A 13,616-nucleotide genomic window follows, 5' to 3' on the forward strand; every position below is an offset into this window, starting at 1 on the left:
GATCATGCAAGTTCTTTTAATCCTACGTATGAATGTCATAAACAGTCATCAAGGCCACAGAATCGGAAAGAACTGTCATAAAAATCGTAGTTTAGTCTACATGCACTCTTGGGTTGTCAGAATTTATGTCCAAAATGAATCCGTTGTCTAACTGATGGAAACTGAAGCAGTAAAACTTCATTGATTACTTTTAGACATAGGCCTTTGTTTATAACGGTAATAACAAAAAAAGAAATTTAGCCATTTAAAAGATTGATAATATTCTGGTGTTATAGGTACAAGCATACACCTCTGTTGGACCTGGACCACTTTCTGAAATGGCAGAAGCATTTATCTCAGGTAAACTATTGACTATTTTTAAACATTTACTATACCAGTCAATTATTGAAATATAATATGTTACTTCATAAAGAAGATGTAACAGCGGTCTTTATAGGATTAGTATATTTAAAGAACATTGTTAGGAATGGGACCTATATGTAGAATTTGCCTCTACATTATACTTACCTAGAATTCACATTATTGGTGAAAAATTAAGGCACAGATCACACTTCTGAAGATGTGGTCATTGTTCATGACTCTAGAAGGAAAGTTACCTACTGTAGATATTCAGTGTGTAATGATGGACAGACTCGCAGATAACCGGGACCAGCGGATCCGGGCAAATATGTCTATGGGGAACAGAATCCAGCGATTTAAAATGTTGGTAGAAGGGATAGGAGATAGGAGAAAGCGTGCTGTACTTACCGAGGCTCTGGCACAGCTGTACACTCAGTGCTTTTTTTGTGGTGGTACGCGCTGGTACGTACTGGAAAATCTGAAGAGCGCCTCTGGCTCTGTCCACATGGTTAATTTGTAAACTATACAAATTAGCCATGTGGAGCGGAGACACAAGCCAGAGGCGTATCTAGGTCGGAGCTGGCGGGGCGCTGTCGGGCCGTCTGATGCGGCGGTGTGGAAGTCTGCCGGGGTGGGAGCCGCTATTCTCTGAGCGTGGCTGTCACGCTGACAGCCGCACTCATAGAAAGTGCAGCGCGCGGCTCCCACTGCTCAATTGTCCTTGTATCTGTTAGACGTGAGGACAATTGAAGCGGTGATCCCTGGTGCTGATTTCTGGGTCAGCACGACGGCTTTCATGTGATCAGGTCAGCTGATCAGACTGCTGGCCTGGAAGCCAGCGCCGCAGCGTGGAGGCAGTAGAGAAACGCTGTTAAGTGCTCCACTGTGGAGCTGAAGAAGACACGGAAGAGAAACATTATGGGGTGAGAGGTGAGTATAAAACAGTATGGGGAGGGAGGGTGGAGGAGGGAACTATATGTGGACACACTAATGGGGGACAGAGGGTGGGGAATGGGAACCATCTGTGGACACACTTTGGGGGAACAGAGGGTGGGGAGGGGGCAATATCTATATTCACAGTAGGGGGGGAACTATCTGGACAGAGTATGGTGGGAAGAGACAATGGGGAGGGGGAAGTATCTTTGGACACAGTATGGGGAGAGAGAGGATGAGGTTTCATGTATGGGAAGAGAGAGGATGAGGTTTCATGCATGGGGAGAGAGAGGATGAGGTTTCATGCATGGGGACAGAGAGGATGAGGGGTGATGCATGGGGACAGAGAGGATGAGGGGTGATGCATGGGGACAGAGAGGATGAGGGGTGATGTATGGGGACAGAGAGGATGAGGGGTGATGCATGGGACCAGAGAGGATGAGGAGTGATGCATGGGGACAGAGAGGATGAGGGGTGATGCATGGGGACAGAGAGGATGAGGGGTGATGTATGGGGACAGAGAGGATGAGGGGTGATGTATGGGGACAGAGAGGATGAGGGGTGATGCATGGGGACAGAGAAGATGTGGAGCGAACTGGAAAGAAATTTTGAGGACACAGAATAAAGAGTGACATGGTATGAGGAGCAAGTGGACAGGATGGGGAGTGAGGTGGAAAAGTATATGGACACACAGGAGGTAGTGAGGAGACCGTAAGGGATGAGAAGAATGTGAGGGGCACAGAATAAAGACTGGGTAGTGGAGGGGGTTGGTATGGAGAAGGGGAAGAATGGGAGGACAATGTGAGGTTATAGCAAGGAGGGGGAGTGTGATGAAGGCACAGTATAAAGACTGGGCAGTATAAGGGGACATAGTGTAAATGACACTGTAAACAGTAGGGTCAGTTTGGAAAGAGAGGGAATATGGAGGGCATGTACCATAAGAGGGATAGTGTGGGTCATATTTTGTGCAGAGAATACTGTGAGGGGCCATTATTTATTCTGGGGCACAGTGTAGGGCAGATATTTTTATATAGAAGTATTATAATCATTCTGCTATGTTTAGGGCCATTGTATTGGGATGTGTTACAGAAGACCAGAGAAAATGGAAATCTGCAGAGACGAGATGGGAATGGGAAAAGTCATCATTGCCTCAGGACAAGAAGAAGAATAGAAAGAAATAACCGGACTATAAGGTACCTGAATGTAAATATTTATTTGTGATACTGACAATGTCTTATTATTAGGCCTTGGTCCCACTTGCGCATTGCTTCTGATGTGATTATGGTGCAGGTGGTCGGAAATGCTTATTTTTGGATCTGCTCTGTCCTCTGATGGTGTCCATGGCTGGGTACTGCACATCCACCTCATTGATTTTAATAGGAGACTGCTGCCACTATCAGAAGACGGAGCAGATCCAGAACTGAGCACTTCCGGCCACCTGCCACCACCGACACCTAGAGTAGGGAATTGGTGGGGTTGCCAGGTGCCGAACCCCGACCAGTCAGACATTGGTGACCTATCCTAAGGAAAGGTCATTAATGTTAAAGTAGTGGACAATCTCTTTACTAAAGTCTTGTGCCGTCTGACAAGTTAAGGTTTACTGTGTTTTTATTTATGTTATTAGGCGCATTAAAGGGGTTGTCCAAATTTGTCATGAGTCTGCAGTCATTCCTTGTGTCACTCTGTGATTGCAGCCTTCTGAATTGTCTCAGTGTGTACACTGCACGCTGTCAGGATTCACTAGTGCCGGCGGTGAGAGTGGGAGGTTATAAAGCTGCAAGTATGTGATTTACATAGATGTGGTCACGTGTTGAACAGACATGCTTAATGACAATGAATTGACTGAGGCTGGACACATCAAATCAGAATGTGGCCAGAAGTGTACAAATCTCATACTTGTGCTCACATGATAGTCCACTCTCTCCACTGGCACCGCCCCCCCCAACCCCTGCTCCTCAATCTCATCCGGCGGCGCCTGACAGCACCCCCCCACTTCTCGCTTCTGAGATGAGTACCGGCAAATATTTTTTTACAAAAAAAGCACTGTGTACACTGCTCCCACGGCCACCAATTTCCTTTCGGGGCTGCGCGTTAAGCTCATGCATATACACTGCTTTCCCTGCTCACAGATGTCTCTGGTTGCAGTCAGGAGCTCACTCACCCTGAGTGACAGCGTGTCTGATGTTTCCAATCACAGACGCTACGTGCATCTATCGTGGTATAAAAATAAATAAATAAAATATTTTTCGTAGGGTCCCCCCTTATTGTGATACCCAGAACAAATAAAAGCATATGACTACAGGCTGCAGCCCCAAGCGCTTATCTTGGCTGTGTATCAAAATAGAAAGAACCGCATGTGGCATTTTTTTAAAAAAAATATTTAAATAAATAATTAAAAAAACGCCAGGCAGTCCCCCCCAATTTTGATACTGAGCCAAGATAAACCTGACACCTGGGGCTGATATTTTCAGACTGGGGAGTGGAGGTTATTGAGCCGCCACCCAGCCTAAAAATATCAGCCGACAGCCACCCAGGATTGTCGCATCCATTAGATGTGACAAGCCTAGCGCTTTACCCGACTCTTCCCGTTTGTTTGGTATGGTAGCAATTGGGGTAATATAAGGGGTTAATGGCAACCCACAGCTGCCATTTAGCCATAGATTAGTAGTGGCAGTCTTCTATGAGACCCCCCCCATTACTAATTGGTAAGTGAACAAAATTAAACAAACACCGAAAAAATTATTTATCTAATATATAAAGCTGAGTGTATGTATTTATGTGTGTGTGTATATGTGTATGTGTATGTGTGTCCGCTAAAGGAATCCACACCGTCACATTTACAATCATGAAATTTTGCACAGCCACATCATTTGACTCAGGGAACGTTATAGACTATGTTTTGAGGAGAAAATGTAACCCAGCACTTCAGTTAATTGCCAAAAAACCTGCTTATATTAAAGTCAATGGAGCTGGGAGCTACAGGTCATTAATAGGAGCTCTGACTGGTTGGTCCTTTGCACTTCTTTCCTTTGATATGTGTTCCCTTTCATGAGGCTATAGGCTACTACTACATATGGGTACATGACATATGTGTCTTAAAAACACAGATGGGGAGGAGTACATGATCAAAATGGCGATAAAAAAATATACAAGTGCAAGTGGCTTTGACCATACTTTAGTAGCCTGCAGCAAATGTAACTGCACACTCTCCATGCTAAATTACACGTTATAATACAGAAAGTTTTTACAAGGCTGTAAACTGTAACTGGACACAACACAATAAAAGCCATTGATCATATGAAGCTAGGTACCTAATTTCTGCACCATGGTATCTTGCTGCATAGTGGTATTTGTGATAGGTTAAGAAATACTACATTTGTATTTGTAAACATAGAATATTTTAATATTTAATTAACTAAAAAAAGAAGCGCTGATAGTGTAACACCAAAAGGACAGTCGGGTATATACAGAGAATATACACTCACCTAGTATAGTTGTGAAAGTCACAACTACTATTACGCATGAGATCCTGGTGTCTGCTGCAGCCCCACGTGGATGAACATTCAAGAGATATATAGAAAGGGGTTAAAGCCGCGCATCAGCCAATAATGAAGCTGTAGAAGCGTTGATGAAGTATAATATTGATACTTGACCGATGGAATAAAAAGAATATTATACTTCATCAACGCTTCTACAGCTTCATTATTGGCTGATGCGTGGCTTTAACCCCTTTCTTTATATCTCTTGAATATTTAATTAACATTACTGATATAGACTATACTTTTACAACCTTAATTCCAAAAAAGTTGGGACTAGGAGTAAACAAAATAAAAGAATGCAGTGAATGCAGTGATCAGAAGTTGACAGTTAGACATTTTTCCACTTTAATTGTAAAAAATAAACTCATACAGAAATAAAGGCAGCAACACATCATAAAGAGATTGGGACAGGGTTAACAAAAGACTGAAAAAGTAAGTGGCAGTATTGAAAAATAGTTAGAAGGTCAATTTGTAACTAAGTCACATGACTGTATATAAAAAGAACATGTTAGAGAGGTAGAGTATCTCAGAAGGAAAGATGGTCAGAAGTTCACCAATCTGTGAACAACTGCATCTAAAATTTGTGTAATAATTTCGGAAAATGTTCTTCCCAGTAAAATTGCAAAGATTTTGAATATCCCATGATCTACAATACATAATAATAAATTCATAAAGTTTCAGAGAGTCTGGAGAATGTATGTGCACATGGGGCAAGACCGACAATTACTGCTCTAAAGCGGGCTTTACACGCTACGATATATCTAACGAGATGTCGGCGGGGTCACGTCGTAAGTGACGCACATCCGGCATCGTTAGTGATATCGTAGCGTGTGACAGCTACGTGCGACGGTGAACGAGCAGAAATACTCACCTTCTCGTTCATCGTCGACACGTCGCTCATTTTCAAAAAATCGAACGTCCAGTTGTTTATTGTTCCCGAGGCAGCACACATCGCTCTATGTGACACCCCTGGAACGATGAACTGCAGCTTATCTGCGACCGCCGGCAATGCTGAAGGAAGGAGGTGGGCGGGATGTTTACGTCCCGCTCATCTTCGCCCCTCGACTTCTATTGGCCGGCTGCTGTGTGACGTCGCTGTGACGCCGAACGTCCCTCCCCCTTCAGGAAGTGGATGTTCGCCACCCACAGTGAGGTCGTTTGGGAGGTAAGTACGTGTGACGGGGGGTTACAGCATTGTGCGACACGGGCAAGAAATTGCCCGTGCCGCACAAACGATGGAGGTGGGTGCAATCGCAAATGCGATCGCACGACAAAATCGACACATGTAAAGCAGCCTTTAGTCTTTTGGGGTATGCCTCTACCAGCTTTGCACAACTAAAGGCTGAAATTTTGGCATTTCTTCTTTGCATTATAGTTCTATCTCAGTGACATTGGATAGAGAGTGTCTGTGAACAGCAATTTTTAAGTCTTGCCACAGATTCTCACTAGGATTTAGGGGTGCGACATCGCTAGCCGATTGTAGCGATGCCGAGCGTGATAGTTACCACCCCCGTCACAGATGTGATATCTTGTGATAGCTGCCGTAGCGAACATTATCGCTACGGAAGCTTCACACGCACTTACCTGCCCTGCGATGTCGCTCTGGCCGGCGACCCGCCTCCTTCCTAAGGGGGCGGATCGTGCGGCGTCACAGCGACGTCACACAGCAGGCGGCCAATAGAAGCAGAGGGGCGGAGATGAGCGGGACGTAAACATCCCGCCCTCCTCTTTCCTTCCTCATTGCAGGCGGGACGCAGGTAAGGAGATGTTCCTCGCTCCTGCGGCTTCAAACACAGCGATGTGTGCTGCCTCAGGAACGAGGAACAACATTGTACCTGTCGCTGCAGCGAAATTATGGAAATGACTGACACTACACAGATCACCGATTTTCAACGCTTTTGCGATCATTTATCGGTGCTTCTAGGCTTTACACGTTGCGACGTCGTTACCAGCGCCGGATGTGCGTCACTTTCGATCTGACCCCGACGAGATCGCTGTAGCGATGTCGCAACGTGCAAAGCCCCCTTAGGTCTGGCCTTTTACCAGCCCATTAAAACACATGAATTCAGTTGAATCTAAACCATTCCAGCTCTGACAGAATGTTTAGGGTTGTTATCCTACTGAAAGGTGAATCTATCCCCAGTCTAAATTCTGTTGCAGCCTCTAACATGTTTACCTCCAGGTTTGCCCTGTATTTAGCTTCATCCATCTTCCCATCAACTCTGACCAGCTTCCCTGTCTCTGTTGAAGAAAAGCATTCCCATAGCATGATGCTGACACCACTTTGTTTGATCGTAGGGATGGTGTTATTCTACCACACACAGGGTTTTGCATTTAGCTCAAAAAGTTCAACCTTGGACTCATCTGGCCAAAGCATCTTCTTCCACATGCTAGATTGTCACCTACATGGCTTTTTGCAAGCTGTGAAGGGGACGCAAAGGGGACGACTTATGGCTTGCTTTAAAAAATAGCTTTCTTCTTGTCACTCTTCCATAAAGGCCACATTTCTGGAGGTTATGACTAATAGTTGTCCTGTGGACAGATTCTCTCACCTGAGCTGTGGATTTTTTGGTTGTTTTTCTAATTAGTTCTTGCCTTGCTTCGGATGTCAGTTTAGGTGGACGGCCATGTCTTGGTAGGTTTGCAATTGTACCATACTCCTTCCATTTTTGGATGATGGATTGCACAGTGCTACATGAGACTTTAAGAGCTATTTTTTATTATAACCTAACCCTGCTTTACGTTTCTCCATTACTTTATCCCTGAGCTGTCTGATATGTTAAAATATTTAGAAAACGATGTATCATTTCCATAACACTTCATAAATACTTGATGGGAAATCACATAAAATCCCAATAAAATACATTTAGGTTTGTGGGTGTGAAGTGAAAAAATGTGGAAACGTTCACAGGATATGAGTACTTTTTTAAGGTTCTGTACATTAAAAACAGTTATGTACATCATGAAAATCGATAGATGGGTTCAAGAAACCTTCTTGAAATCATTATCAGTGAAAATAGTTCTCCTTGTAATCCAAATTGCAATTGAAAGCTCTAGCATGCAAAGAAGAAATCAATTCAACAAAATTCAAAAGTCTACATCTCTGATTTTATGGGGTTGCATTAGTGCCTATAACATGGGCGACTTGCTATATATGTTGAACTGCACTATCATTGCTGAACTAATAGAGTGTTTAGATTAACATATTCACCCATCCAGACAATGTCTATTTCAGGGAAGGACTTGCATATTTCAGCAAGACATTACTAAACCACATGCTGCATCCATCAGAACTGCATGGCTTTGCTGAGTTTTGGGGATTAACTGTCCACCTGCAATTGAGACCTTTCACCAATAGAAAACATTTGGCGCATTATGACATGAAAAATTCCAAAGAAGACCCAGTACTGTTGAGTAAATAGAATCTTACATAAGACAAGAATGGGACAATTTTGAATGAATTATGTTTCTAAACAAAGTGGAAAAATGTCTAATATTTAATTTCTGATCTTATTTTATTCACTGCTATGAATACGAGATTTCCAAATCATCGCATTACCGTTTTCTTTACACAGCCTCCCATTTTTTAAAATTGATTGGAGGTTTTTAGTGCTCATCATTTCCGTAAAATAAATCGAAGTATCGAATATGCATAGGATATATGTACTTAGAAACTTAGAGATGAACACATGAATTGCCTCATTATGATAACTCATTTCCATATTCCACATTAGGACATGGATGAGGGAAGTCCTAGAGCAGTTCTTTCTTTGGTGGACCAACCTCTCCATTTCTCGCATAGTTATATATTCATTTGAATGATCTTCAGTAGCTGTAGGGGAACTAGGTGGCCTGGCACCTTGTAGTGGACCAGGGGTGGGCAATTCATTTTCCCATGGGGCCGCATGAGAAATCGGGATGGTTTTAGAGGGCCGGACCAATATAATTAACTCGGTTCTACAGTATATATATATATGTATATATATATATATATATGTATATATATATATATATATATATATATATATATACACGCATATATATGCTGTGTGTGTATATAATATATATACACATACACACAATGTATACATACATACACACACAATCCCCATATAGTACATCACTACACCCGCCACATACTACACCTGTAATATACATCCCTATACACTACACCTGTAATAAACTACACCTCTATATACTATACCACTATATACTACATCACTACACCCCTATATACACCTGTAATATACATCACTATATACTACACCTGTAATAAACTGAAGCACTACATCACTATATACTACACCTGTGATAACCTACATCACTACACCCCTATATTCTACACTTGTATTATACTACACCATTACACCCCTATATACACCTGTATTATACTACACTCCTATATACTACACCTGTATTATACTACAGCACTACACCCCTATATACAACTGTATTATACTACACCCCTATATACTACACCTGTATTATGATACACTACTACACCCCTATATACACCTGTATTATACTACACCACTACATACTACACCTGTATTATACTACACCACTACATCACTATATACTACACCTGTAATATACTACACCCCTATATACACCTGTATTATACTACACCACTACACCCCTATCTACACCTGTATTATACTACACCACTATATACTACACCTGTATTATACTACACCACTACACCCCTATATACACCTGTATTATACTACACCACTACACCCCTATATACACCTGTATTATACTACACCCCTATATATCTGTATTATACTACACCACTGTATACTACACCTGTATTATACTACACCACTACACCCCTATATACACCTGTATTATACTACACCACTATATACACCTGTAATATAATACAGGTGTATATACACCTATATTATACAGGTGTATATAGGGGTACAGGTGTATATAGGGGTGTAGTATAATACAGGTGTATATAGGGGTGTAGTGGTGTAGTATAATACAGGTGTAAATAGGGGTGTAGTGGTGTAGTACAGTACAGGTGTATATAGGGGTGTAGTGGTGTAGTATAATACAGGTGTATATAGGGGTGTAGTGGTGTAGGATAATACAGGTGTATATAGGGGTGTAGTATAATACAGGTGTATGTAAGTGTGTAGTATAATACAGGTGTATATAGGGGTGTAGTATAATACAGGTGTATGTAGGGGTGTAGTATATTACAGGTGTATATAGGGGTGTAGTGGTGTAGTATAATACAGGTGTATATAGGGGTGTAGTGGTGTAGTATAATACAGGTATATATAGGGGTGTAGTGGTGTAGCATAATACAGGTGTATATAGGGGTGTAGTATAATACAGGTGTATATAGGGGTGTACTATAATACAGGTGTATATAAGGGTGTAGTATAATACAGGTGTATATAGGGGTGTAGTATAATACAGGTGTATATAGGGGTGTAGTATATTCCAGGTATATATAGGGGTGTAGTATAATACAGGTGTATATAGGGGTGTAGTATAATACAGGTGTATATAGGGGTGTAGTATAATACAGGTGTATATAGGGGTGTAGTGGTGTAGTATAATACAGGTGTATATAGGGGTGCAGTATAATACAGGTGTATATAGGGGTGTAGTATAATACAGGTGTATATAGGGGTGTATACACCTGTATTATACTACACCACTACACCCCTATAAAACTACACCACTATATACTACACCACTACACCCCCCATATACCACACCTGTAAAACTACATTCCCATATACTACACCACTACACCCCCCCATATACCACACCTGTAAAACTACATTCCCATATACTACACCACTACACCCCAAATATTTGTCAACAGTTACCCCCCTACCCCCGCCCGCCCCCCATTGTCCCTGCAGGTTACTAGTAACTACTCACCTCTCTCTTCTTATTGTCCCCTCCTCAGGCACCTCCATACGTGTCCCCCGCTGATCGGCTTCTCTTTTACATGCCCAGACTGCGCCGATGCTGTATTCCTAGGAGCCCACGCCGCTACTTCACTCTGTACGGGCCCCGGCTGCTGCAGCTTCTTCTTCTGCCGGGTGGGAACTTTTCAAATGACACACACGCACCGTACTGACAATATCAAGGCATGCGTGTGTCACAGTGAAAGATGTTGGACAGGGAACAGAGGAGAGATTCCTGCATTCCGCTGCCTGTACTGACTGTGCGGAGCTACAGGATCGCTCCCTGCCCGGCACGCAGTGTGTGATGAGGGCAATCTGACCACGGGCCTCCCGGAGCCTGGAGCTCCGGACAACAGGTCCGATAGCCCTCATCACTGACCGGCCAGAAAGGACACCTTGAACCAGGCGGGCCGGTCACAGAGAGTAGGCGGGCCGCCCCTTGCCCAGGTCTGTAGTAGACTATGGTCCTGTTTTTTCTTTTCTTTACAGCTTATTTTATGCAATATTCACTCCAGTAGATATTAAGGGGTTTCATTATGACCTGTCATTCCCGTTACAGATGTGCATCCTGCTCCAGTTCTAATCAGTACATCTTCAAACAAAATAACTTTTAATGACGTGGACAGAAAACAAGAATTGTGGAAATTTAAAGCTGAAAATATACGGATGATTTCTTATATAGCTCACGATGAAAAATTGTTCTTTGTGGATAACGATACACTCTTTCTAAGTGATTTGAAAAGCCAATCTACTGTTCTGGTACTTATATTTCTTGTAATGTTTGGGTCTAGGACTTTTAATTGCTCTCATCTTTTGTTATTTAAAAGCACAATAAGTATTATTGTGTGGATAAGTTAGCTTCATAATACAATAAAAAAATAACAATACAAAAACACCAAAAGAAGGTCTAGGAAAATAATAGTCATTGTCTCATAAACCCTTTAAAATCTTCATACTGTATTATGATGAGACACTTCATAGTGACATTCAACAGTTTAAGCAAAAGGAACTATTCATTAAACAATAGTTTTTCAGATCCATATGAAAGGAAAACATCTTGATAAGTGCTAAATCCAGATCAGATAAATGACTCAAATTTAAAAACTACAAGTAGAACTGTTAAAATGCCAAACAATACATGAAAACACATTGTAGTGGTTTGATACTTGGCATTTATTATAGGCACTTGAAAACAGGAGCAAGGTTTTCAGATACATAATAATAACCACTTGATATTTCATAAAAAATGTTCTTTATTTGTTACATTTGTATTCCTTTGTTCTGTACTTTTTTTTGTAGCTACTGGAGGATGTCCGTCTCTCTAGATGTCAGGGTATGACTGCAGACTGGATCGGAAGGCGCATTTATGTGGCTGTACGTTCAGAATGGAATAGTACACAGATTCTCTTTATTGACCTGGAACTAAAGGAGAAAGTTCTAGACCACATCAACACATCTGCGATATCTCCAAATCTGATTCTACACGCTATTGTTGTTTACCCGCTGCTTAGGTACAAGGTTACTAATCATTGCCTGCTACATTCTTCTGCTCTATTGCTAGATATGTTAAAATCTTGTTATAATAGTGACTAATAGGACTGGTTAAGTTAATTATGTTAGGATTTGTGGTAAAATGAAACAATTGTGTAGCTGGAAGGTGTGAACTGTAAGGGGTGCTTCACACATAGCGAGATCGCTATCGAGATCGCTGCTGAGTCACGTTTTTTGTGACGCAGCAGTGACCTCATTAGCGATCTCGCTCTGTGTGACACTGAGCAGCGATCTGGCCCCTGCTGTGAGATCGCTGCTCGTTACACACAGCTCTGGTACATTTTTTTGACGTTGCTCTCCCGCTGTGAAGCACACATCGCTGTGTGTGACAGTGAGAGAGCAACGATCAGAATGTGCAGGGAGCAGGGAGCCGGTGTCTGGCAGCCTGCGGTAAGCTGTAACTAAGGTAAATATCGGGTAACCAAGCGAAGCCCTTTCTTGGTTACCCGATATTTACATTAGTTACTAGCACGGCCGCTCTCAGGCTGCCAGTGCCGGCTCCCTGCTCCCTGCACATGTAGCTGGAGTACAGATCGGGTAAATAAGCACAGCGGTTTGCTTATTAACCCGATGTGTACTGTGGCTAGGAGTGCAGGGAGCCAGCGCTAAGCGGTGTGCGCTGGTAACAAAGGTAAATATCGGGTAACCAAGCCCTTGGTTACCCGATATTTACCTTAGTTACCAAGTGCAGCGTCTCTTCCACGCGTCGCTGCTGGCTGGGGGCTGGTCACTGGTCGCTGGTGAGATCTGCCTGTTTGACAGCTCACCAGTGACCATGTAGCGACGCACCAGAGATCCTGACCAGGTCAGATCGCTGGTGGGATCACTGGAGTGTCGCTAAAGTGTGACGGTACCCTAAAGTGAGGTTTGTACTGAATACCAGATGTCCGGGGCTTGAAGTAAAAAACTGACTATTAAAAAAGGTTTGTGTCCGAGTTTGGCATTCAGTTACTGTTAGTATGCTAATAAAGTTTGTTGAAAGGCTACAACTGCTACAACGCATATATATATATATATATATATATATATATATCTATATATATATATATATATATCTATATATATAATTGCCTTATTCTGTCTGTCTGTCTGTCTTGCTCCAAAATTGTGTCCTTACGGTGACACAAAGCTGATTGGCCGCTGGGCTCGCCATGGCCCCGCCCCCCCGCACGGATTGGCTGCTCGCCCAGGCTGCGCCCCCACATGGATTGGCCGGCCGCTCGCCCAGGCTCCGCCCCCCACAGATTGGCCTCTCGCCCCGGCACCCTGCAGGCATTGGCAACTCGCCCACGCCCCGCCCCCCTCACGCAATGCA

At 42.8% G+C, this 13,616-nt stretch overlaps 1 protein-coding gene across 1 annotated transcript in view; it reads left to right on the forward strand.

Annotated features, from left to right (window-relative positions):
- ROS1 (ROS proto-oncogene 1, receptor tyrosine kinase) overlaps positions 1-13,616 on the forward strand; it is a 480,047-nt gene that overhangs the window by 208,739 nt on the left and 257,692 nt on the right. Inside the window, exons 20-22 of the mRNA XM_075340023.1 lie at positions 276-339; positions 11,310-11,509; positions 12,050-12,261. Of these exons, the coding sequence (XP_075196138.1) occupies positions 276-339; positions 11,310-11,509; positions 12,050-12,261 (476 nt within the window). The remainder of the gene's footprint in view (positions 1-275; positions 340-11,309; positions 11,510-12,049; positions 12,262-13,616) is intronic.

This window comes from Anomaloglossus baeobatrachus, chromosome 3, assembly GCF_048569485.1.
Source record: "Anomaloglossus baeobatrachus isolate aAnoBae1 chromosome 3, aAnoBae1.hap1, whole genome shotgun sequence".
NCBI classification, from domain to species: Eukaryota; Metazoa; Chordata; class Amphibia; order Anura; family Aromobatidae; genus Anomaloglossus; species Anomaloglossus baeobatrachus.